At 54.7% G+C, this 24,288-nt stretch overlaps 1 protein-coding gene across 2 annotated transcripts in view; it reads right to left on the reverse strand.

The window, feature by feature from the left end:
- LOC146797275 (mitogen-activated protein kinase 14A-like) overlaps positions 1–24,288 on the reverse strand; it is a 130,801-nt gene that overhangs the window by 58,323 nt on the left and 48,190 nt on the right. For both annotated transcript variants that reach the window (XM_085624246.1, XM_085624247.1), the window contains exon 4: positions 6,977–7,088. In XM_085624246.1, the coding sequence (XP_085480372.1) occupies positions 6,977–7,088 (112 nt within the window). The remainder of the gene's footprint in view (positions 1–6,976; positions 7,089–24,288) is intronic.

Raw genomic sequence — 24,288 nt, forward strand, 5'->3', positions numbered from 1 at the left:
AAAGGACTATGCTACCTACGGAGCTTAATAATACACGTCTTCATTCCGCTACACACAGACCTTAGATTTACACATCTTTATTCTTCTGCGTGTAACGGCGAACTCAACATTCTAAACCATCCTTCAGTGCATTCCGCTCTAACACTTGAGTCACTGTCCTACGGAGTCCATCTGGAGCCAAAAGGGTTCCATCATTGCAAACTCCCAAGACACTACAACCACCTGGGCATCTCCCATGGTTCTGGGTTACACCGATCTCTCTATCTGGGGCACTTCAGGACAACTGTTTACAAGGCTCAGGTGCAGTTTCACTCATCCCCCAGTGCTTCTGTGCACTCAGTCTCATCCTGAACAATACAGAAAACTGATGGATTCAATGCTTCAACTAATGTCGGCCACAGGTAATTACTTGTTCTATGGTTCTTTGCCCACCATGCCACTCCAGTTTAGACTCAGCCATATGCAAATTAGCCTCGGTGTGGCTCCAATCGGAACAGACCAGCCGAAACTGCCAGGACGGTTCGCTCAGACCCAGAAGACAAGGAACCCAAGCCCGGTTTCACCCTATTTGGACCTTTTCAGTCGGGTGCAGGTGACATACCTGTTGCACTGAGGGCATCACATTGAAGAATATGAAAAAGTGATGGATGGAATGCTTGATTAATCTCAGCCACTGGGAATTACTAGGGCCGCATCCCAGTCAATTGTGTTTTGTATCTGCACATCATACACGGTTACCAAAGTATCCCGGCGGATGATGTGCTTATAAAGCGCTTGACTACCACACAGTGTCCGGGAGCTAAGACTGGTGAGCTTAGGAACCATACAGTACCAGGGATTGTCCTAGCTCTGAGGCTGGTGAGCACTGTTACCATCCGGTGTTCTAGAAGTAAAACTGATGACCATATAATGCTCACAGTTACCTTAAGGCGTCCTTGCACTAACAGTGACGAGCTTATAATGCGCACAGTTACCTTAAGGCGTCCTTGCACTAACAGTGACGAGCTTATAATGCTCACAGTTACCTTAAGGCGTCCTTGCACTAACACTGGCGAGCTTATAATGCGCACAGTTACCTTAAGGCGTCCTTGCACTAACACTGAGGAGCTTATAATGCACACAGTTACCTTAAGGCGTCCTTGCACTAACACTGACGAGCTTATAATGCGCACAGTTACCTTAAGGGGTCCTTGCACTAACAGTGACGAGCTTATAATGCTCACAGTTACCTTAAGGCGTCCTTGCACTAACACTGACGAGCTTATAATGCGCACAGTTACCTTAAGGCGTCCTTGCACTAACACTGAGGAGCTTATAATGCGCACAGTTACCTTAAGGCGTCCTTGCACTAACACTGACGAGCTTATAATGCTCACAGTTACCTTAAGGCGTCCTTGCACTAACGCTGACGAGCTTATAATGCGCACAGTTACCTTAAGGTGTCCTTGCACTAATGCTGACGAGCTTATAATGCGCACAGTTACCTTAAGGCGTCCTTGCACTAATGCTGACGAGCTTATAATGCGCACAGTTACCTTAAGGCGTCCTTGCACTAACAGTGACGAGCTTATAATGCGCACAGTTACCTTAAGGCGTCCTTGCACTAACAGTGACGAGCTTATAATGCTCACAGTTACCTTAAGGCGTCCTTGCACTAACACTGACGAGCTTATAATGCGCACAGTTACCTTAAGGCGTCCTTGCACTAACACTGACGAGCTTATAATGCTCACAGTTACCTTAAGGCGTCCTTGCACTAACAGTGACGAGCTTATAATGCTCACAGTTACCTTAAGGCGTCCTAACACTGACGAGCTTATAATGCGCACAGTTACCTTAAGGTGTCCTTGCACTAATGCTGACGAGCTTATAATGCGCACAGTTACCTTAAGGCGTCCTTGCACTAACAGTGACGAGCTTATAACGCGCACAGTTACCTTAAGGCGTCCTTGCACTAACGCTGATGAGCTTATAATGCGCACAGTTACCTTAAGGCGTCCTTGCACTAACACCGACGAGCTTATAATGCGCACAGTTACCTTAAGGCGTCCTTGCACTAACACTGACGAGCTTATAATGCACACAGTTACCTTAAGGTGTCCTTGCACTAACACTGACGAGCTTATAATGCGCACAGTTACCTTAAGGTGTCCTTGCACTAACGCTGACGAGCTTATAATGCGCACAGTTACCTTAAGGCGTCCTTGCACTAACAGTGACGAGCTTATAATGCGCACAGTTACCTTAAGGCGTCCTTGCACTAACACTGACGAGCTTATAATGCGCACAGTTACCTTAAGGCGTCCTTGCACTAACACTGACGAGCTTATAATGCGCACAGTTACCTTAAGGCGTCCTTGCACTAACACTGACGAGCTTATAATGCGCACAGTTACCTTAAGGGGTCCTTGCACTAACAGTGACGAGCTTATAATGCTCACAGTTACCTTAAGGCGTCCTTGCACTAACACTGACGAGCTTATAATGCGCACAGTTACCTTAAGGGGTTCTTGCACTAACAGTGACGAGCTTATAATGCTCACAGTTACCTTAAGGCGTCCTTGCACTAACACTGACGAGCTTATAATGCGCACAGTTACCTTAAGGTGTCCTTGCACTAATGCTGACGAGCTTATAATGCGCAGTTACCTTAAGGCGTCCTTGCACTAACACTGACAAGCTTATAATGCGCAGTTACCTTAAGGCATCCTTGCACTAACGCTGACGAGCTTATAATGCACACAGTTACCTTAAGGCGTCCTTGCACTAACACTGACGAGCTTATAATGCGCACAGTTACCTTAAGGCGTCCTTGCACTAACACTGACGAGCTTATAATGCGCACAGTTACCTTAAGGGTTCCTTGCACTAACAGTGACGAGCTTATAATGCTCACAGTTACCTTAAGGCGTCCTTGCACTAACACTGACGAGCTTATAATGCGCACAGTTGCCTTAAGGCGTCCTTGCATTAACGCTGATGTGCTTATAATGCGCACAGTTACCTTAAGGCGTCCTTGCACTAACACCGACGAGCTTATCATGTGCACAGTTACCTTAAGGCGTCCTTGCACTAACACTGACGAGCTTATAATGCGCACAGTTACCTTAAGGTGCCCTTGCACTAACACTGACGAGCTTATAATGCGCACAGTTACCTTAAGGCGTCCTTGCACTAACGCTGACGAGCTTATAATGCGCACAGTTACCTTAAGGCATCCTTGCACTAACACTGACGAGCTTATAATGCGCACAGTTACCTTAAGGTGTCCTTGCACTAACGCTGACGAGCTTATAATGCGCACAGTTACCTTAAGGTGTCCTTGCACTAACACTGACAAGCTTATAATGCGCACAGTTACCTTAAGGCGTCCTTGCACTAACACTGACGAGCTTATAATGCGCACAGTTACCTTAAGGCGTCCTTGCACTAACAGTGATGAGCTTATAATGCGCACAGTTACCTTAAGGTGTCCTTGCACTAACACTGACGAGCTTATAACGCGCACAGTTACCTTAAGGTGTCCCTGCACTAACGCTGACGAGCTTATAATGCGCACAGTTACCTTAAGGCGTCCTTGCACTAACGCTGACGAGCTTATAATGCGCACAGTTACCTTAAGGCGTCCTTGCACTAAAAGTGACGAGCTTATAACGCGCACAGTTACCTTAAGGCGTCCTTGCACTAACGCTGATGAGCTTATAATGCGCACAGTTACCTTAAGGCGTCCTTGCACTAACACCGACGAGCTTATAATGCGCACAGTTACCTTAAGGCGTCCTTGCACTAACACTGACGAGCTTATAATGCACACAGTTACCTTAAGGTGTCCTTGCACTAACACTGACGAGCTTATAACGCGCACAGTTACCTTAAGGTGTCCCTGCACTAACGCTGACGAGCTTATAATGCGCACAGTTACCTTAAGGCGTCCTTGCACTAACGCTGACGAGCTTATAATGCGCACAGTTACCTTAAGGCGTCCTTGCACTAACACCGACGAGCTTATAATGCGCACAGTTACCTTAAGGCATCCTTGCACTAACAGTGATGAGCTTATAATGCGCCCAGTTACCTTAAGGCGCCCTGGCACTCACGCTGGTGCCCTTTTAAAGCGCACTGCTACCACCCGGCGCTCTGTGGGTAATGCGCAGTGTGCAGAGTCTATGGTGGCATTTCAGGCTCTCTGACTCTGAGGTATGTGAGCAGGACCCGAGGGCTCTTTCTGTGAGATGCCACTTGCTTTCCTGGCACACCTGCCCTCCCCCTGGAGGGCTGGAGAGAGCACAGGGGCCTGTGCAGACATGTCCGCCGAATGCCTGCCCAGCGCCCCCGCGCCGCTCACACAAAGGCAGCCAAACCCTGCAGATCCTCTGCCGAGGGAGGGTCACGGAGTCGGCGACCCCGCAGGAGGATGGGGGCGTCAACGGGTGCATGCTACATTCACTAAGGGTGCGTCGATGGTTCGCATTCGCAAATTGTGCGTCACGGAGCGGAGGGGCAGCTGTGGGCCCCAGCCCAGGGGCCCATTCCTTCCTCTGCCTAGGCAGGGTCACGGGGTCCCCAGAGTGGGCGACCCTGCAGGAGGAGGGGGCGCCAACGGGTGTATACTACATTCACCAAAGCGCGTCCATGGTTTGCAAAGTGTGCGTCACGGAGCGGAGGTAAAGCCAGCCACGTCAGTGACAGCACCGCTGTCCCAGCTTCCCAGACAAGCTGTCCATTCTCCGATCGGCAAATCCACCTCAGAAGGAGGGGTACATAATAAACATTAACAGCTCGTGCTCATGCAGGTGGGAGCCCCAGATATAAAATAAATACCGTCTACAAATTGTAGATCTCACGCTCTCAGCATCTTCGTTTTAAATATCAAAAGGAAACTGGCACCGCACCTGGTACCAGGTGAGGAGGCGGGTGCCCTCCACACAGAGGTGCGACAGTCTCCAACACAATCTGCACAGCTCAGTGCGGTGCCTACCAAGTGCAAACAGCTTACCGAACACAATGCAGGGGGTCAGATTGGCTATAGTGCCTAGAAACTGGGCACTGCCTGGTAAAACACTCACCGCGTGCGCCTCGCCTCTGAGATGAAGAGCCTGGAAACTGGTTTGTCTGAGAGGAGGTGCATGGTGAGGGCGAGAAATGCAAAGTGGTGCCCAGATGGTCACAGGCTGGTGGTCTGTCTCACCACCACAACCCTGGCCACTGGCCCTCTCCCTGCAGAGGCCACACCGCCTACGTTTATGATAAAAGATGCTGATTTGGTGCATTTGTTGGACGCCCACCAGCAGACCTGCAGGGCAGTGAGCGCTTCTGTGGGTCATGCTGTTGTCAAGCAGGTCTGGGTGTGAAATTCTGCTTTGCTTGCGGAATTTGCAGAATTTTTCCCACTCCGCGCTGTTTGTAGTGCACGGAGTTCCGAAAGCAAAACGTTTTCCTCTCTCGCGCTCACCAATGGTCAGTTGGTGAGCGCAAGCGAGGAAAATCTTACTCCAGACCACCTCCCGACGAGATTTCACAACTCTTGCAGTCGAGGATGGCCGCTACCACTTGCGCTGAGAAACCTTCGTTCGTGTTGAGGAAGTGCCGCTCGAGTACAATATCTACTCGAGCGGCAGGGAGAAGCAGCGCTCTCTTGCGCTGTGCGTGGTACCATTTGCACTGATTTTACAGCGCGGGACAAACACCCGGCACAAAAAATGAATGCGAAAGGCGCTCTGTAATGCAATTTACCACTTGCGGAACTCCACATAGCGTGGGAGAGTTTTTTGGTCACTCCACAAACTTTACCTGGGCCTATGCTGGACACAACATGTGTAACTTAATAGTATTAATCATTTGAGATGAATGTTGAATACATTTATGAAATATACATCTTTTATCTTAAACGTGGGTGGTGCTGCCGCCCACAGCAGCCCTTAACCCCAGTGCCAATTCTCCCGCAGGGCGGGAGAATTAAAGAGTGGGCGGGGCTGCTTCGGCCAATGGACGTGCGCAGCACCATGGAGGTAGTGCTTGCATCGGACGTTGGACAACGCAAGCACCAAACACATTAATATCCATCAGAGGAACAGACTTCCCATAACCTGGCGGACACAAACCCGGGCCAATGAAAGATCAAACTATCAGAAACATTTACAAATCCGATTCACGTTTCAGCCTTTTGTTTTTTGTGGCTTCTCGCTTGAGTTGAGAGGTGTGGTGCAGCGGCCGGGGCAGCTGACTTCGGAGCGCAGGGCTCATGGTTCAATCCCTGGTTCTGGGGGCAGCTCAAGCACCATGTGACTCTGGGCATAGCTCACTTAATTTCCACGACGGCCCACAGCGCCTTGAGACCCGTAAGGGTGAGTAGTTTGCACTTTACAAATACGGATTTACATTTACTTAGAAGAGAGTTTTTCAGGTGGTCAGCAGCCTGGTGGGATCAGGCCTGGATGGCAAAGCTCCTCACCCAGAGAGCGCATGGTCTGTGATGCTCAGAACACATCTGTCCTGCTGTTGGACTGCACACTCCCCCTCTACATAAACACTCTCAGTGTAAAACTCAACACTGGAAAACCAACCGGAAGTGGAACCTAAGAGACCCCCACTGCCAATTCCTTGCACAGACCCTGTAGAAGGCAAAGTGATAAACAGGTTTGATATTTTTGGATTGTCGATCAACATAATCTTTTGCTGATACACAGATGCAAGAGTCAATAAAAATGTAAAACACGATGAGGCTTTTTATGAGGGAGACAGTGTGCAGATGTGTGAGAGTCACGCCCAATGAGTGAGTGATCCTCAAACTAGTGCCATTGGCTGTTCTCCATCTGTGATCTCAGAAGCACGTGACGAGAACCTTGAACTGTAAGTGGCTGTCCACTGGCTGCACGTCATGGGCAATTAATTCCCCCGCAAATCCCTATGCTGAAGGTTCACGCACTGCTTCACGCACAACAGGGGCGTGCACCGCCTTCACAATGGGTAAACTCACCTGCAGTCCTCGCAGGAGCTGGAACAGGAAGTAAACTACTGCGCTGTGAGTGAGTCTTTGCACCTTCATCACCTGTGCCAGGTCTCGCGCCATGAAAGGCATCACCAGGTAACTGCAACCGAGAGAAGAAGGGGGGTGGGGTGGAGAGGGAAAAACGTTCAGTGTACACCGCATACCAGCATACCTGTGTGCCTCTATCTAAACACAGCTGGTACTCACGCTCTCTTCCTTCATACAGTGAGTGTTCACTCCCTCTTCCTACACACAGCTAGTGCTCTCTCCTTCTACCTATACACAAGTACTCACTCTCTCCTCCTTCATACAGTGAGTGTTCACTCCCTCTTCCTACACACAGCTAGTGCTCTCTCCTTGTACCTACACACAGCGAGTGCTCACTCCCTCTACCTGCACACAGCTACTGCTCACTCCTACCTACACACGAGTGCTCACTCCCTCTTCCTACACATAACTAGGGCTCACGCCCTCTCCCTACACACAGCGAGTGTTCACTCCCTCTAAGTACACACAGCTAGTGCCTTTTTCCTCTTTCAGCACACTCTCACTCCATCTTCTGACAGACGGTGAGTGCTCACTCACTTTAGCTACGTACAGCTGGTGCTCTCTAGGACTCTTCCTACACACTGCTAGTGATCCTTTCCTCTGCCAGGGCCATGCAGAGAGTTGAGAAGCAGTGAAAGGACTCGCTACACCTAACTTTGCACCGGGAGTAGTTTCATGCCCATGTGGGTGAGCTTTAGGCAGGCAGCCGAGGCAGTCTCTAGCTGGAGTTACATGTTCTGAGAGGTCTCCGGGGACACATTTATATGTCCCCAGCTGAGGCATTCTCACCCTGGCAGTTTTAGGGAAAGGTGGTACGACACGTGAGACCTTCAGAGGGTACAGTGGGCACTACCCTAGTCCATGGACAAGCGGGGACATTGGTATCATACTCTGCTTTCAAAGTACAGGTTTCCGAGTCAAAACAGAATCCCCTTGACACATGGTGCATTATAACGCACGCTGGACCAACAGCGTGGATGGAATGAAAAGTGCACAGACAGCCGCCTCTCCTGTCCGTCGGTCACTCTGTGTCCGGCTGTGACCATATGCAGTGATCCGCTCCCTGTGGCTAGGGTTGTGCTATGTGTAAATTCCATGAACATGCAAAGTCAAAACCCTCTGTACAGGGGGTCGGAGAGGCCACCAAAGGGTTCTTTGGAAAAGGGTGCCACAGATGTGTTTTAAAGCACATCAAGCTACTGTGGACTTCAGGGTCCCCCCTACCCCCCCATTCACGACTGACCCCCGAGTACCCGACTGGCCATTCTGTCACTATGGCATTTCCCCAGGAGGCTGAAGGCTGTGGGGCTTCTCTCAGAGCAAACCCACGAGCCACTGCCCCATTCTAGTCATGGCCCCCTGCGCTGTGAGCTGCTCTCAGAGCAAGCCCGCGGGCCACTGTCCCATTCCAGTCATGGCCCCCTGCGCTGTGAGCTGCTCTCAGAGCAAGCCCGCGGGCCACTGTCCCATTCCAGTCATGGCCTCCTGCACTGTGGGCTGCTCTCAGAGCAAGCCCGCGGGCCACTGTCCCATTCCAGTCATGGCCTCCTGCACTGTGGGCTGCATTCAGAGCAAGCCCACGGGCCACTGTCCCATTCCAGTCATGGCCCCCTGCGCTGTGAGCTGCTCTCAGAGCAAGCCCGCGGGCCACTGTCCCATTCCAGTCATGGCCCCCTGCGCTGTGGGCTGCATTCAGAGCAAGCCCGCGGGCCCCTGTCCCATTCCAGTCATGGCCTCCTGCACTGTGGGTTGCATTCAGAGGAGCCCGCGGGCCACTGTCCCATTCCAGTCATGGCCCCCTGCGCTGTGAGCTGCTCTCAGAGCAAGCCCGCGGGCCACTGTCCCATTCCAGTCATGGCCCCCTGCACCGTGGGCTGCATTCAGAGCAAGCCAGCGGGCCCCTGTCCCATTCCAGTCATGGCCTCCTGCACTGTGGGCTGCTCTCTGAGCAAGCCCGCGGGCCACTATCCCATTCCAGTCATGGCCTCCTGCACTGTGGGCTGCTCTCAGAGCAAGCCCGCGGGCCCCTGACCCATTCCAGTCATGGCCTCCTGCACTGTGGGCTGCTCTCAGAGCAAGCCAGCGGGCCCCTGTCCCATTCCAGTCATGGCCTCCTGCACTGTGGGTTGCTCTCAGAGCAAGCCCGCGGGCCACTGTCCCATTCCAGTCATGGCCTCCTGCACAGTGGGCTGCATTCAGAGCAAGCCCGCGGGCCCCTGTCCCATTCCAGTCATGGCCTCCTTTACTGTGGGCTGCTCTCAGAGCAAGCCCGCGGGCCCCTGTCCCATTCCAGTCATGGCCTCCTTTACTGTGGGCTGCTCTCAGAGCAAGCCAGCGGGCCCCTGTCCCATTCCAGTCATGGCCTCCTGCACTGTGGGCTGCATTCAGAGCAAGCCCGTGGGCCCCTGTCCCATTCCAGTCATGGCCTCCTGCAATGTGGGTTGCATTCAGAGCAAGCCCGCGGGCCACTGTCCCATTCCAGTCATGGCCTCCTGCACTGTGGGCTGCTCTCAGAGCAAGCCCGCGGGCCACTGTCCCATTCCAGTCATGGCCTCCTTTACTGTGGGCTGCTCTCAGAGCAAGCCCGCGGGCCCCTGTCCCATTCCAGTCATGGCCTCCTGCGCTGTGGGCTGCATTCAGAGCAAGCCCGCGGGCCCCTGTCCCATTCCAGTCATGGCCTCCTGCGCTGTGGGCTGCATTCAGAGCAAGCCCGTGGGCCCCTGTCCCATTCCAGTCATGGCCTCCTGCGCTGGGAGCTGCATTCAGAGCAAGCCCGCGGGCCACTGTCCCATTCCAGTCATGGCCTCCTGCACTGTGGGCTGCTCTCTGAGCAAGCCCGCGGGCCACTGTCCCATTCCAGTCATGGCCTCCTGCACAGTGGGCTGCTCTCAGAGCAAGTCCGCGGGCCCCTGACCCATTCCAGTCATGGCCTCCTGCACTGTGGGCTGCTCTCAGAGCAAGCCAGCGGGCCCCTGTCCCATTCCAGTCATGGCCTCCTGCACTGTGGGCTGCTCTCAGAGCAAGCCCGCGGGCCACTGTCCCATTCCAGTCATGGCCTCCTGCACAGTGGGCTGCATTCAGAGCAAGCCCGCGGGCCCCTGTCCCATTCCAGTCATGGCCTCCTTTACTGTGGGCTGCTCTCAGAGCAAGCCCGCGGGCCCCTGTCCCATTCCAGTCATGGCCTCCTTTACTGTGGGCTGCTCTCAGAGCAAGCCAGCGGGCCCCTGTCCCATTCCAGTCATGGCCTCCTGCACTGTGGGCTGCATTCAGAGCAAGCCCGTGGGCCCCTGTCCCATTCCAGTCATGGCCTCCTGCAATGTGGGTTGCATTCAGAGCAAGCCCGCGGGCCACTGTCCCATTCCAGTCATGGCCTCCTGCACTGTGGGCTGCTCTCAGAGCAAGCCCGCAGGCCACTGTCCCATTCCAGTCATGGCCTCCTTTACTGTGGGCTGCTCTCAGAGCAAGCCCGCGGGCCCCTGTCCCATTCCAGTCATGGCCTCCTGCGCTGTGGGCTGCATTCAGAGCAAGCCCGCGGGCCCCTGTCCCATTCCAGTAATGGCCTCCTGCGCTGTGGGCTGCATTCAGAGCAAGCCCGTGGGCCCCTGTCCCATTCCAGTCATGGCCTCCTGCGCTGTGAGCTGCATTCAGAGCAAGCCCGCGGGCCACTGTCCCATTCCAGTCATGGCCTCCTGCACTGTGAGCTGCATTCAGAGCAAGCCAGCGGGCCCCTGACCAATTTCAGTCATGGCCTCCTGCACTGTGGGATGCTCTCAGAGCAAGCCCGCGGGCCCCCGTCCCATGCCAGTCATGGCCTCCTGCACTGTGGGCTGCATTCAGAGGAGCCCGCGGGCCACTGTCCCATTCCAGTCATGGCCCCCTGCGCTGTGAGCTGCTCTCAGAGCAAGCCCACGGGCCCCTGTCCCATTCCAGTCATGGCCTCCTGCACTGTGGGCTGCATTCAGAGCAAGCCCGCGGGCCACTGTCCCATTCCAGTCATGGCCTCCTGCACTGTGGGCTGCATTGTATAGTTATAACACATTAAAGGGAGTGGCCAATGCTAGCAAAGCACATGATTGGACAAGATACATTGATCCAAGCTGAATGGACTGTAAGTATTGCTTTATAGGGTCTTTGACAAGATATCTTTCTAGGTTTTGTGTGGCAAAATGTGTGATGAGAGATGGCTTTTTACCTTTGTGCATTTTAGACACGTCTTTCACCACACTGACACAGGTACGGGTTTCTAGCCACGGGGAATCCCACACAGTTCCTAATTTATAACAAGCATTGGCACAGCCAATAGGTCTCGCTTTTGGGACCTTCTAAGTATTTAGTTATGCAGCACAATATCCTTGGTGCAACCACATCAACTGTTGCGTGGCTAAACACTTATAAGTTCCCAAAGGCGAGACCTATTGGATATGCCAATGCTTGGTGTGGTTGTGTGTGGTTGTGTGTGTGTGTGTGGTTGTGGGTGTGGGAGCAGTTGTGGGTGTGGTTGTGGGTGTGTGTGTGGATTTGTAAATGTAAATGTATAAATGTATATGTCTTGTAAAGCGCACTGCTGCCCTGAGGCGTCCTGGCGCTGTAGACCGCTGGGGAACCCGTCCTGGCTATCCCTGCGAGATGGTCCCTCCTGGGTATCTCCAAGGTGAAACCAGGCATCCCCAGCGAATGTGGGGGGCCGTTGTGGAGATGAGGCAAGCTAATGGCCAGAGTTGCCGAGTGTGATCCCTGGTTAGAGTAGGCAACGAGGCGAGAATTATCGAGTCTGCTGGCCCTGGTCCACGACCCTGCCGCGTCGGTAATTGAACCCTGGTCCCGGGCCGTCCTCTGCTTCCTGGTCTGCTGCTTCTAACCAGTGTGTGGTTGTGTATGTGTGGTTGTGTGTGTGTGGTTGTGTGTGTGGTTGTGTTTGTGTGTGTGGTTGTGTGTGTGGTTGTGTGTGTGGTTGTGTGTGTGGTTGTGTGTGTGTGTGTGGTTGTGTGTGTGTGTGTGTGTGTGTGTGTGTGTGGTTGTGTGTGTGTGGTTGTATGTGTGTGTGGTTGTGTGTGTGGTTGTGTGTGTGGTTGTGTGTGTGGTTGTGTGTGTGGTTGTATGTGTGTGTGGTTTTGTGTGTGTGGTTTTGTGTGTGGTTGTGTGTGGTTGTGTGTGGTTGTGTGTGTGGTTGTGTGTGTGTGGGTGTGGGTGTGTGGGTGTGGGTGTGTGGGTGTGGGTGTGTGGGTGTGGTTGTGTGTGTAGTTGTGGTTGTGTGTGGGTGTGTGTGTGGTTGTGTGTGTGTGGTTGTATGTGTGTGTGGTTTTGTGTGTGTGGTTGTGTGTGTGGTTGTGTGTGTGTGGTTGTGTGTGTGTGGTTTTGTGTGTGGTTTTGTGTGTGGTTGTGTGTGGTTGTGTGTGGTTGTGTGTGGTTGTGTGTGGTTGTGTGTGTGGTTGTGTGTGTGGTTGTGTGGGTGTGTGTGTGGGTGTGGGTGTGGGTGTGTGGGTGTGGTTGTGTGTGTAGTTGTGGTTGTGTGTGTGTGGGTGTGTGTGGTTGTGTGTGTGTGGTTGTGTGTGTGTGTGGGGTTGTGTGTGTGTGTGTGGTTGTGTGTGTGGTTGTGTGTGTGGTTGTGTGTGTGGGTGTGTGTGTGGGTGTGTGTGGTTGTGTGTGTAGTTGTGTGTGTGGTTGTGTGTGTGGTTGTGTGTGTAGTTGTGTGTGTGTGGTTGTGTGTGGTGTGTGTGTGTGTGGTTGTGTGCGTGTGTGGTTGTGTGTGTGTGTGGTTGTGTGTGTGTGTGGTTGTGTGTGTGGTTGTGTGTGTGGTTGTATGTGTGGTTGTATGTGTGTGTGGTTGTATGTGTGTGTGGTTGTATGTGTGTGTGGTTTTGTGTGTGTGTGGTTTTGTGTGGGGTTGTGTGTGTGGTTGTGTGTGTGGTTGTGGGTATGTGTGGTTGTATGTGTGTGTGGTTGTGTGTGTGGTTGTGTGTGGTTGTGTGTGTGGTTGTGTGTGGGTGTGTTTGGTTGTGTGTGTGTGGTTGTGTGTGTAGTTGTGGGTGTGTGTGGGTGTGTGTGTGGGTGTGTGTGGTTGTGTGTGTGTGGTTGTGTGTGTGTGGTTGTGTGGTTGTGTGTGGGTGGGTGTGGTTGTGTGTGTGGTAGTGTGTGTAGTTGTGTGTGTGTGGTTGTGTGTGTGTGGTTGTGTGTGTGGTTGTGTGTGTGGTTGTGTGTGGTTGTGTGTGGTTGTGTGTGTATGGTTTGTGTATGTGTGGTTGTGTGTGTGGTTGTGTATGTGGTTGTGTGTGGTTGTGTGTGTGTGTGGTTGTGTGTGTGGTTGTGTGTGTATGGTTGTGTGTGTGTGTGGTTGTGTGTGGGAGTGGGTGCAGTTGTGGGTGCGGTTGTGGGTGTGTGTGTGGATGTGTGGTTGTGTGTGTGGTTGTGGTTGTGTGTGGTTGTGTGTGTGTTGTGTGTGTGTGGTTGTTTGTGTGGTTCTGTGTGTGTGGTTGGTGTGTGGTTGTGTGTGTGATTGTGTGTGTGGTTGTATGTGTGGTTGTGTGTGTGTGTGGTTGTATGTGTGGTTGTGTGTGGTTGTGTGTGTGGTTGTATGTGTGGTTGTGGTCGTGTGTGGTTGTGTGTGGTTGTGGTTGTCTGTGTGTGTGTGTGCGTGGTTGTGTGTGTGGTTGTGTGTGTGGTTGTGTGTGTGGTTGTGTGTGTGTGTGTGTGTGGTTTTGTGTGTGGTGTGTGTGGTTGTGTGTGTGGTTGTGTGTGTGTGTGTGGTTGTGTGTGTGTGGGTGTGTTTGGTTGTGTGTGTGTGGTTGTGTGTGTAGTTGTGGTTGTGTGTGGTTGTGTGTGGTTGTGTGTGTGTGGGTGTGTTTGGTTGTGTGTGTGTGGTTGTGTGTGTAGTTGTGGTTGTGTGTGGTTGTGTGTGTGGTTGTGTGTGTGGGTGTGTGTGTGGGTGTGTGTGTGGGTGTGTGTGTGGGTGTGTGTGTGGGTGTGTGTGTGTGGGTGTGTGTGGTTGTGTGTGTGTGTGGTTGTGTGTGTGGTTGTGTATGTGGTTGTGTGTGTGTGTGGTTGTGTGTGTGGTTGTGTGTGTGGGTGTGTGTGTGGGTGTGTGTGTGGGTGTGTGTGTGGGTGTGTGTGTAGTTGTGTGTGTGGTTGTGTGTGTGTGGTTGTGTGTGTGTGGTTGTGTGTGTGGTTGTGTGTGGTTGTGTGTGGTTGTGTGTGTGTATGGTTTGTGTGTGTGTGGTTGTGTGTGTGGTTTTGTGTGTGGTTGTGTGTGTGTTTGGTTGTGTGTGTGTGGTTGTGTGTGTGTGGTTGTGTGTGTGTGGTTGTGTGTGTGTGGTTGTGTGTGTATGGTTGTGTGTGTATGGTTGTGTGTGTGTGGTTGGGTGTGTGTGGTTGGGTGTGGGTGCAGTTGTGGGTGCGGGTGCAGTTGTGGGTGTGTGTGGATGTGTGGTTGTGTGTGTGGTTGTGTTTGTGTGTGGTTGTGTGTGTGTTGTGTGTGTGTGGTTGTTTGTGTGTTTCTGTGTGTGTGTGTGTGTGGTGTGGTTGTGTGTGTGATTGTGTGTGTGGTTGTATGTGTGGTTGTGTGTGTGGTTGTGTGTGTGGTTGTATGTGTGGTTGTGTGTGTGGTTGTATGTGTGGTTGTGTGTGTGGTTGTATGTGTGGTTGTTTTTGTGTGTGGTTGTCTGTGTGTGTGGTTGTCTGTGTGTGGTTGTGGTTGTGTGCGTGGTTGTGTGGATGGTTGTGTGTGTGGTTGTGTGTGTGTGGTTGTGTGTGTGGTTGTGGTTGTGGTTGTGTGTGTGTGTGTGTGGTTGTGTGTGTGTGGTTGTGTGTGGTTGTGTGTGTGGTTGTGTGTGTGGTTGTGTGTGTGGTTGTGTGGTGTGTGTGTGGTTGTGTGTGTGTGTGGTTGTGTGTGTGTGTGTGTGGTTGTGTGTGTGTGTGGTTTTGTGTGTGTGGTTGTGTGTGGTTGTGTGTGTGGTTGTGTGTGTGGTTGTGTGTGTGGTTGTGTGTGTGGTTGTGTGTGTGGGTGTGTTTGGTTGTGTGTGTGTGGTTGTGTGTGTAGTTGTGGTTGTGTGTGGTTGTGTGTGTGGTTGTGTGTGTGGGTGTGTGTGTGGGTGTGTGTGTGTGTGGGTGTGTGTGGTTGTGTGTGTGTGTGGTTGTGTGTGTGGTTGTGTGTGTGGTTGTGTGTGTGTGGTTGTGTGTGTGTGTGGTTGTGTGTGTGGTTGTGTGTGTGGTTGTGTGTATGGTTGTGTGTGTGTGGTGTTGTGTGTGTGGTTGTGTGTGGTTGTGTGTGGTTGTGTGTGTGTATGGTTTGTGTGTGTGGTTGTGTGTGTGGTTTTGTGTGTGGTTGTGTGTGTGGTTGTGTGTGTGGTTGTGTGTGTGTTTGGTTGTGTGTGTGTGGTTGTGTGTGTGTGGTTGTGTGTGTGTGGTTGGGTGTGTATGGTTGGGTGTGTGTGGTTGGGTGTGGGTGCAGTTGTGGGTGCGGGTGCGGTTGTGGGTGTGTGTGTGGATGTGTGGTTGTGTTAGTGGTTGTGTTTGTGTGTGGTTGTGTGTGTGCTGTGTGTGTGTGGTTGTTTGTGTGTTTCTGTGTGTGTGTGGTGTGGTTGTGTGTGTGATTGTGTGTGTGGTTGTATGTGTGGTTGTGTGTGTGGTTGTGTGTGTGTGGTTGTATGTGTGGTTGTGTGTGTGGTTGTATGTGTGGTTGTGGTTGTGTGTGGTTGTGTGTGGTTGTGTGTGTGTGGTTGTCTGTGTGTGTGGTTGTCTGTGTGTGGTTGTGGTTGTGTGCGTGGTTGTGTGGATGGTTGTGTGTGTGGTTGTGTGTGTGTGGTTGTGTGTGTGTGGTTGTGTGTGTGTGGTTGTGTGTGTGTGGTTGTGTGTGGTTGTGTGTGTGGTTGTGTGTGTGGTTGTGTGTGTGGTTGTGTGTGTGGTTGTGTGCGGTTGTGTGTGTGGTTGGTTGTGGTTGTGTGTGTGGTTGTGTGTGGTTGTGGTTGTGTGTGTGAGGTTGTGGTTGTATGTGGTTGTGTGTGTGTGGCTGTGTGGTTGTGTGTGTGCTTGTTTGTTTGGTTGTGTGTGGTTGTGTGTGTGGTTGTGTGTGTGGTTGTGTGTGTGGTTGTGTGTGTGTGTGTGTTTGTGGTTGTGTGTGTGTGTGTTTGTGGTTGTGTGTGGGTGCGGTTGTGGGTGTGTGTTTGGATGTGTGGTTGGGTGTGGTTGTGTGTGTGGTTGTGGTTGTGTGTGTGTGTGGTTGTGTGTGTGTGGTTGTGTGTGTGTGGTTGTGTGTGTGGTTGTGTGTGTGGTTGTGGTCATGTGTGTGGTTGTGGGTGTGGTTGTGGTTGTGTGGTTGTGTGTGTGTGTGGTTGTGGTTGTGTGGTTTTGGGTGTGGGTGTGTGGTTGTGTGGGTGTGGTTGTGTGTGAGGTTGTGTGAGGTTGTGTGTGGTTGTGTGTGTGTGTTGGAAGGCGTTCCCCGGGGAGGCTGCGGAATGTGTTCCCGACCACCTGGAGGCCCACCTTACCCAGAGTTAGGCCGAGCAAGAGCAGGGAGGCCCTTCCTGGAAGGGTCTCGCACCTAGGACCGCACACTCTGCTCTTACTCTCTCTTCGGATAGAGGGACACCACACAGTAAGTCGTTATAAGACAATATGCTTTTATCGGTAGTTGTCAGGGATCTTTATGATCCGGCAGGCGGGTGCAGAATTAATGCCACAAGCGGCAGCGATCTCGTGAGGAGGGAAAGGGGTAGCGGGACAGTCTTTGAATTAGTGTCTCTGCGAGGTATCCGGCGCACAGCTCTCAATCCTCGAGCTGAGGGGATGTTGCTTCTCTTGGCAATCTCTGCCGATTCTCTTGGAGGAGCGGGCCGCGAGTCACTCAGCAGGCACCGGAGGGTCGTAGTTCAGGGAGCCGCGACGGCATCAGCAGGGCTCAGATGGTTCAGAATTCGGTGAGCCGCGACGGCGTCAGCAGGGCTCAGATGGTTCAGAATTCGGGGAGCTGCGACGGCGTCAGCAGGGCTCAGATGGTTCAGAGTTCGGGGAGCCGCGACAGCGTCAGCAGGGCTCAGATGGTTCAGAGTTCGGGGAGCCGCGACAGCGTCCGCAGGGCTCAGGTGGTTCAGAGTTCGGGTAGCGTTCTTCTGTTCGGTGAGCGATCGAGCCGCGACCAGGTCAGCAGGCTCTCGTCAGTCCAGGTCTTCTCTGCTCCCGTCCTTTCCGCACCCCTTGTTATACTCCCCCTCCTCTTTGAAGTCCGGAGTTCTCGCGGAGAGGGGTCTGGTGCCTGGGGGGCGGTGTGTCGGGGTTTCCTGTCGCTTGGCCCTTTGATCTGTTCAGGTGGGTCTGGGAGGGACTCCAGACAACCAGCAGGCGAGGCGCCCGCTCACCGGGGGCCTGGTGGTCGATCGAAACCTCCCTCGGGGGAGAGACCAGAGGTGTGACAGGGTCGGCGCCTCTCGGTCTGGTTTGGGGTGGGGGTTTCGTTCTCCCTCGGCCGGGCATGCGTGTTGGGGATCTGGTCGGCCCTCGGGATGTTGGCCCACGGGAGCCGGAAGGCCGTGTCCACGAGGTTCGGCGTGGTTGTAGGGTAACTTGCTGGTCGGGAGGGCCCACGCCACGAGGCCGGTCTCACACGTGCCCCCCCCAGCTGAAAGGCGGGGAGAACTACCCATCCACTTGGGGGTTCTCCTCGCTGAAGCGGAAGAATCGGGACAGGCCGTCCGCGTTGGCGTGGTCCGTCCCGGGGCGATGTTCCACCGTGAAATCCATCCCTTGGAGGGAGATGGACCAGCGTAGCAACTTGGGGTTTTCCCCTCGCATCTGCATCAGCCACCGCAAGGGGCGGTGATCCGTTTGTACTCGGAAGTGGGTTCCGAACAGGTAGGGTCGTAGCTTTTTGAGGGACCAAACTACTGCGAAGGTCTCCCTCTCAATGGTGCTCCACCGCTGTTCCCGGGGCAGCAACCTTCGGCTGATGAAGGCTATGGGCCGATCTATGCCCTTGTCGTCGAACTGGGAGAGGACTGCCCCGATGCCGTGTTCCGAGGCGTCCGTCTGGACCACAAACTCCTGGGGGTAGTCGGGTGCTTTGAGCACTGGAGCTGCGCACATGGCGGCCTTGAGGGTGTCGAACGCCTTCTGGCAGGAGGGAGTCCAGTGTACTTTCTTGGGGTGTTTTTTGGAGGTTAGTTCGGTGAGGGGGCCTGCGATGCTGCCATAGTTCTTGATAAACCTTCGGTAGTAGCCGGTGAGGCCCAGGAAGGCCCGGACTTCCGTTTGGGTTGCGGGGGGTTCCCAGGACAGGATGGCGTCGATCTTCGGCTGGAGGGGGGCGACCTGCCCACTTCCCACCTGGTGCCCCAGATAGGTTACGGAGCCGTGCCCAATTTGACATTTGCTGGCTTTGATGGTGAGGCCGACCCGGCGCAGAGCCAGCAGGACTTGACGGAGGTGCTGGATGTGCTCGGTCCATTGGGAGCTGAAGACTGCTATGTCGTCGAGGTATGCTGCGCTGAACCCCTCTAGTCCGGACAGGACCCTGTTCACCAGCCGCTGGAAGGTGGCCGGGGCATTCTTCATTCCAAACGGCATCACCCTAAAGCGGTAGTGCCCATCCGGGGTGGAGAAGGCGGAGCGCTCCTTGGCTCCCTCGGTGAGGGCAATCTGCCAGTATCCACTAGTCAGGTCGAAGGTGCTGAGGTAGCGAGCGGCCCCAAGGCGGTCAATGAGCTCGTCGGCACGGGGGATAGGGTAAGCGTCTGCTCGGGTGACCGCATTGAGTCCTCGGTAGTCCACGCAAAACCTCAGCTCGGGGGCAACACCCGGGGTAGTTGCTTTCGGAACCAGGACTACCGGGCTGGCCCAGGGGCTGTCGGAGGGTTCAATCACCCCGAGGGCTAGCATCTTCGCCACCTCGGTCTGGATGCAGGTTCGGACCCGATCAGGGACCCGGTAGGCCCGATGTCTCACTGGCGGGCTGTCGCCGGTGTTCACGTCGTGGACACACCAGTTGATGACCCCAGGGGTCTGGGAGAAGAGGTCCGCGAACTGCCCTAGTAGCTGGCGGCAGTCGTCGGACTGTTGGGCTGTGAGGGCGGTTGACAGTTTCACTCCCTCCACGGACCCATCGGTCTCTTTCGCCCCCAGGGGGTCTGGAAGGGGCTCGGTGTCTTCTTCGGCCCCATCGTCGGTGGCCAGGAGTAAACTCAATTCTGTCCGGACAAAGTGAGGTTTGAGGCGGTTCACATGGAGGACCCGGAGGGGGTTCCGCGGGGACTGTACATCGACGAGATAGGTGACTTGGCTCTTCCGCTCGACCACCTTGAAGGGTCCAGTCCATTTATCTTGGAGGGCGCAGGGTCTCACCGGGGCCATGACCCAGACTTGTTGGCCCGGCTGAAACTCGACCAGCGTAGCATTCTGGTCATACCAGCGCTTCATTTCTTCCTGACTAGCCTCGAGGTTCGCTTCTGCGAGTTCTCTGAATTTCCCGGTCTGGTTGCGGAGCACCAAGATGTATCGGAACACATCCGGAGGGGTCCCCCGGGGGGTTGTTTCCCACCCCTCCTTGACCAGGCTCAGGGGTCCCCGGACGGGGTGTCCATATAGTAGTTCAAATGGGCTGAATCCCAGGGATTTTTGGGGAACCTCCCGGTAGGCGAACAGGAGGCAGGGGAGGAGGAAGTCCCACCTCCGGCGTAGGGGTTCCTCGAGGCCCATGATCATCCCTTTCAGTGTTTTGTTAAAGCGCTCGACTAGGCCGTTTCCTTGGGGGTGGTACGGGGTGATGAATTTGTACGATACTCCGCACTGCTGCCAGAGGGACTTCATATATCGGGAGATAAAGTTCGTACCCCGGTCACTCACGACTTCGCGGGGGAACCCCATGCGGGAGAAGATCCCCATCAAGGCCTGGCCCACCACGGGGGCCGTCACGGTGCGGAGAGGGATGGCTTTGGGGTAACGGGTGGCATGATCCACCAGGACGAGGATGAACCGGTGGCCCTGGGCGTTCTTGGGGTCCAGTGGTCCTACAATGTCGATTCCTACCCGCTCAAAAGGGGTACTGACGACGGGGAAGGGTTGGAGCGGAGCCTTGCGCTTGCCCCCACTCTTTCCGCTGGCCTGGCACGTGGGGCAGGACTTGCAGTGGGCCTCCACATTTGCTCGCATCTTGGGTCAATAGAAGTGGGTGACGAGTCGTTGGTAGGTCTTATCTTGGCCTAAGTGTCCGGCCAGGGGTACATCATGGGCCAGGCCCAGGAGAAGACTTCGGAAGCGTAGGGGTACCACTAGTACTCGGGCCGATCCCAACTCGGCCGACTTCTGTTCGCTGTACAGCAGTCCGTTCTCCCAGTATACCCAGTGGGTGCCAGTCCAGTCGCCTGCTGCTTGGGCCTCGGCCTGTTGTCGGGGTCCAATGAGGGATGGGCAGGTGGATTGTTCTTGGCAGAACTCTTCACTGGAGGGGCCCCCTTCGCAGGGCCACGGGGCCAGTTCTGGCAAGTCCCCGAGTTTGGTCAGGGTTTCGGGGTCGGAAGGCACTGATCCTTCGTCGGGAGCGGTTGGTTCGTCCAGAAGGGGGTCGTTGGCCTCTGGTGGTGTATTCTGGATCTCGGGGATGGTGGCGGTGCTCAGTGGCATGGCCTCTCCCCCCTCGGAGGAAGGCGCCCTGAGAGTCATCGAGCGCGTGGTGGCGCATACCCACTCGGGTAGGCCCATCATCTCGAGGTGGGCCCTTCGTTCCACTTGTCCCCATGGGGAGTTCTCAAGGTCGTTGCCCAGGAGGCAGTCCACGGGCTGGGAGGTTCGGACCGCTACCTTTAACTTGCCGGTGACTCCCCCCCATTCGAAGGGGACTAGGGCCATCCGGCAGAGGCTCTCGGAATTGTCTGATGATATGACGGGGCAAAAGGCGTCAGGCAGGATCTGATCTTCGGAAATCAGGTGACAATGAACCGCCGTGACACTCGCCCCCGTGTCCCGGAGCCCCTCGATGCGGTGACCGTTGACCGTTACCTGCTGTCGGTACTTCTTCGTGTTGGCGGGCAGGGACGTTCCAGGGACCATCTCCCGGTCCCCTAGGGAGACCAAGGCCATGGCGGCTGGTTCCCATTCTTCGGAGTCTTCCATCTCTTCCCCCAGGGCTACAGAGGCCATCTGTGGAGCCGGCGGGGTTGTTGTGGCGGTCCGCTGGTACAGGGGACACTGAGGGTCACTGGCATAGTGTCCGGTCTGTTGGCAGCGGAAACAGGTGATCCTCACTCGGGGCCCCGGCCTCCCTGGTGGCCCGGTGCTGGCCGGAGGTGGAGCTGGAAAGGGCGGAGATTGTCCTCTGGGAGGGCTGAGCGGGGATCCCCCCGGGAGCTCCCTTTGCCGGCCTTGATTCCCTCCGCCCCTCTGGCGGGGGGGTCCCTGACTGTGGCAACCGTAGTCTCCCACGGGGCCCCGGGAGGCCCGGGTGTTCACCCACTGGTTAGCCTCGACGGCCAGTTTTCGAGGGTCTGTGAGTTTGCTGTCCAGGAGGTGCTGGCGCAGCTCTACGAAGCAATTAGCGGCCAAGTGTTCCCATGCGATTAGGTCAAACAGCTCCTCAAAGGTGGAGACCTTGCTGTCCTTGATCCATCCGTCCAAGGCCCGGCTGTAAAAGTTCATGTACTCCACCCAGGTGCTACCGGGTATCTTTTTGCAGTCTCTAAACCGTTGCCGGTACATTTCAGGGGTGAGCCCATATCTGGCTACCAGGGTCTCTTTCATGTGACTGTAGGAGTTCATCACCGTGGAGGGCAGGTCCAGCAGGGTATCTCTCCCCTCGCTCAGGAACCGGCCCCACAGCCCAGCCCCCCAGTCTCGGTGACTCGGTGGGAGGTCATGGCGACTTCGTAGGCCTTGAACCATTGCTGAATGTCGTCGTTCTTATAGTATTCTTTCACCACATCTTTGGGGATGTGGACCTTTGGTTCCACGGTGGAGGAGATGGGTTGGGTTTCCGAGGGTCGGGCCTCCGCCTTCTTAGCCTTGAGCTCGATTTCTTTTAGGCTACGTTCGTGCTCTAGTTGGAGTTTCTTTTCTTCGTGTTCTCTCTGTCGTTTCTTTTCCTCTAGTTCTCCTTGTAGGCGTAACTGTTCCACCGCCAGTTTTTTTTCCGCCAGTTTTATCTCTCCTTCGATTTTTAATTTTGCTAGTTCCAGTTCGTGGTTGCGACCTCTTTCTCGGTCCGCTAGTTCCTCTGGGGATAGGCCCCCCTCGGGGGCGCCGTTCCTCCCCGGGGTGCTTCGCGGTTCGTTGGGAGGCTCTCCTTCCGTTTGTGTCCAGGGAGTTCCTGCCTCGATCCAGGTTTTTAATGCCCCCTGGAAGTCCTCTTTCGTGCTTAGTCCGGTGGTAGCGATTCCAAAGTCTTTGCAAAATTGTTTCAGTTCTCGGTGCGTATAAGATTCTAACTGGTCTTTTTGAAATGCCGTGCTCGGGTTGGTGCCTGCGGCACCTAGGGAAGTTTCTCCTTCCATTTCTTCTTGGTAGTGCGTAAGCCGTCTACTGCACGATCTCTAGGTGTTGGCTCGTATCCCGTCGCCTGCCACCAAATGTTGGAAGGCGTTCCCCGGGGAGGCTGCGGAATGTGTTCCCGACCACCCGGAGGCCCACCTTACCCAGAGCTAGGCCGAGCAAGAGCAGGGAGCCCCTTCCTGGAAGGGTCTCGCACCTAGGATCGCACACGCTGCGCTTACTCTCTCTTCGGATAGAGGGACACCACACAGTAAGTCGTTATAAGACAATATGCTTTTATCGGTAGATGTCAGGGATCTTTATGATCCGGCAGGCAGGTGCAGAATTAATGCCACAAGCGGCAGCGATCTCGTGAGGAGGGAAAGGGGTAGCGGGACAGTCTTTGAATTAGTGTCTCTGCGAGGTATCCGGCGCACAGCTCTCAATCCTCGAGCTGAGGGGATGTTGCTTCTCTTGGCAATCTCTGCCGATTCTCTTGGAGGAGCGGGCCGCGAGTCATTCAGCAGGCACCGGAGGGTCGTAGTTCAGGGAGCCGCAACGGCGTCAGCAGGGCTCAGATGGTTCAGAATTCGGGGAGCCGCGACGGCGTCAGCAGGGCTCAGATGGTTCAGAATTCGGGGAGCTGCGACGGCGTCAGCAGGGCTCAGATGGTTCAGAGTTCGGGGAGCCGCGACAGCGTCAGCAGGGCTCAGATGGTTCAGAGTTCGGGGAGCCGCGACAGCGTCCGCAGGGCTCAGGTGGTTCAGAGTTCGGGTAGCGTTCTTCTGTTCGGTGAGCGATCGAGCCGCGATCAGGTCAGCAGGCTCTCGTCAGTCCAGGTCTTCTCTGCTCCCGTCTTTTCCGCACCCCTTGTTATACTCCCCCTCCTCTTTGAAGTCCGGAGTTCTCGCGGAGAGGGGTCTGGTGCCTGGGGGGCGGTGTGTCGGGGTTTCCTGTCGCTTGGCCCTTTGATCTGTTCAGGTGGGTCTGGGAGGGACTCCAGACAACCAGCAGGCGAGACGCCCGCTCACCGGGGGCCTGGTGGTCGATCGAAACCTCCCTCGGGGGAGAGACCAGAGGTGTGACAGGGTCGGCGCCTCTCGGTCTGGTTTGGGGTGGGGGTTTCGTTCTCCCTCGGCCGGGCATGCGTGTTGGGGATCTGGTCGGCCCTCGGGATGTTGGCCCACGGGAGCCGGAAGGCCGTGTCCACGAGGTTCGGCGTGGTTGTAGGGTAACTTGCTGGTCGGGAGGGCCCACGCCACGAGGCCGGTCTCACAGTGTGGTTGTGTGTGTGTGGTTGTTTGTGTGGTTGTGGTTGTGTGTGTGGTTGTGGGTGGTGTGTGTGGTTGTGGGTGGTGTGTGTGTGTTGTGTGTGGTTGTGGTTGTGTGTGTGGTTGTGTGTGTGGTTGTGGTTGTGTGTGTGGTTGTGTGTGTGAGGTTGTGTGTGTGTGGCTGTGTGTGTGTGTGGTTGTGTGTGTGGTTGTGTGTGGTTGTGGGTGTGGTTGTGTGTGGCTGTGTGTGTGTGTGGTTGTGTGTGTGTGGTTGTGTGTGTGTGGTTGTGTGTGTTGTTGTGTGTGTGGTTGTGGTTGTGTGTGTGTGTGTGGTTGTGGTTTTGTGTGTGTGTGGTTGTGGGTGTGGTTGTGTGTAGGGGTTGTGTGTGTGGTTGTGTGTGTGTGGTTGTTGTGTGTGTGTGGTTGTTGTGTGTGGGTGTGTGTGAGTGGTTGTGTGTGTGTGTGGTTGTGTGTATGTGTGTGGTTGTGTGTGTGGTTGTGTGTATGTGTGTGGTTGTGTGTATGTGTGTGGTTGTGTGT

This window comes from Triturus cristatus, chromosome 9 (assembly GCF_964204655.1).
Source record: "Triturus cristatus chromosome 9, aTriCri1.1, whole genome shotgun sequence".
Classification (NCBI taxonomy): domain Eukaryota; kingdom Metazoa; phylum Chordata; class Amphibia; order Caudata; family Salamandridae; genus Triturus; species Triturus cristatus.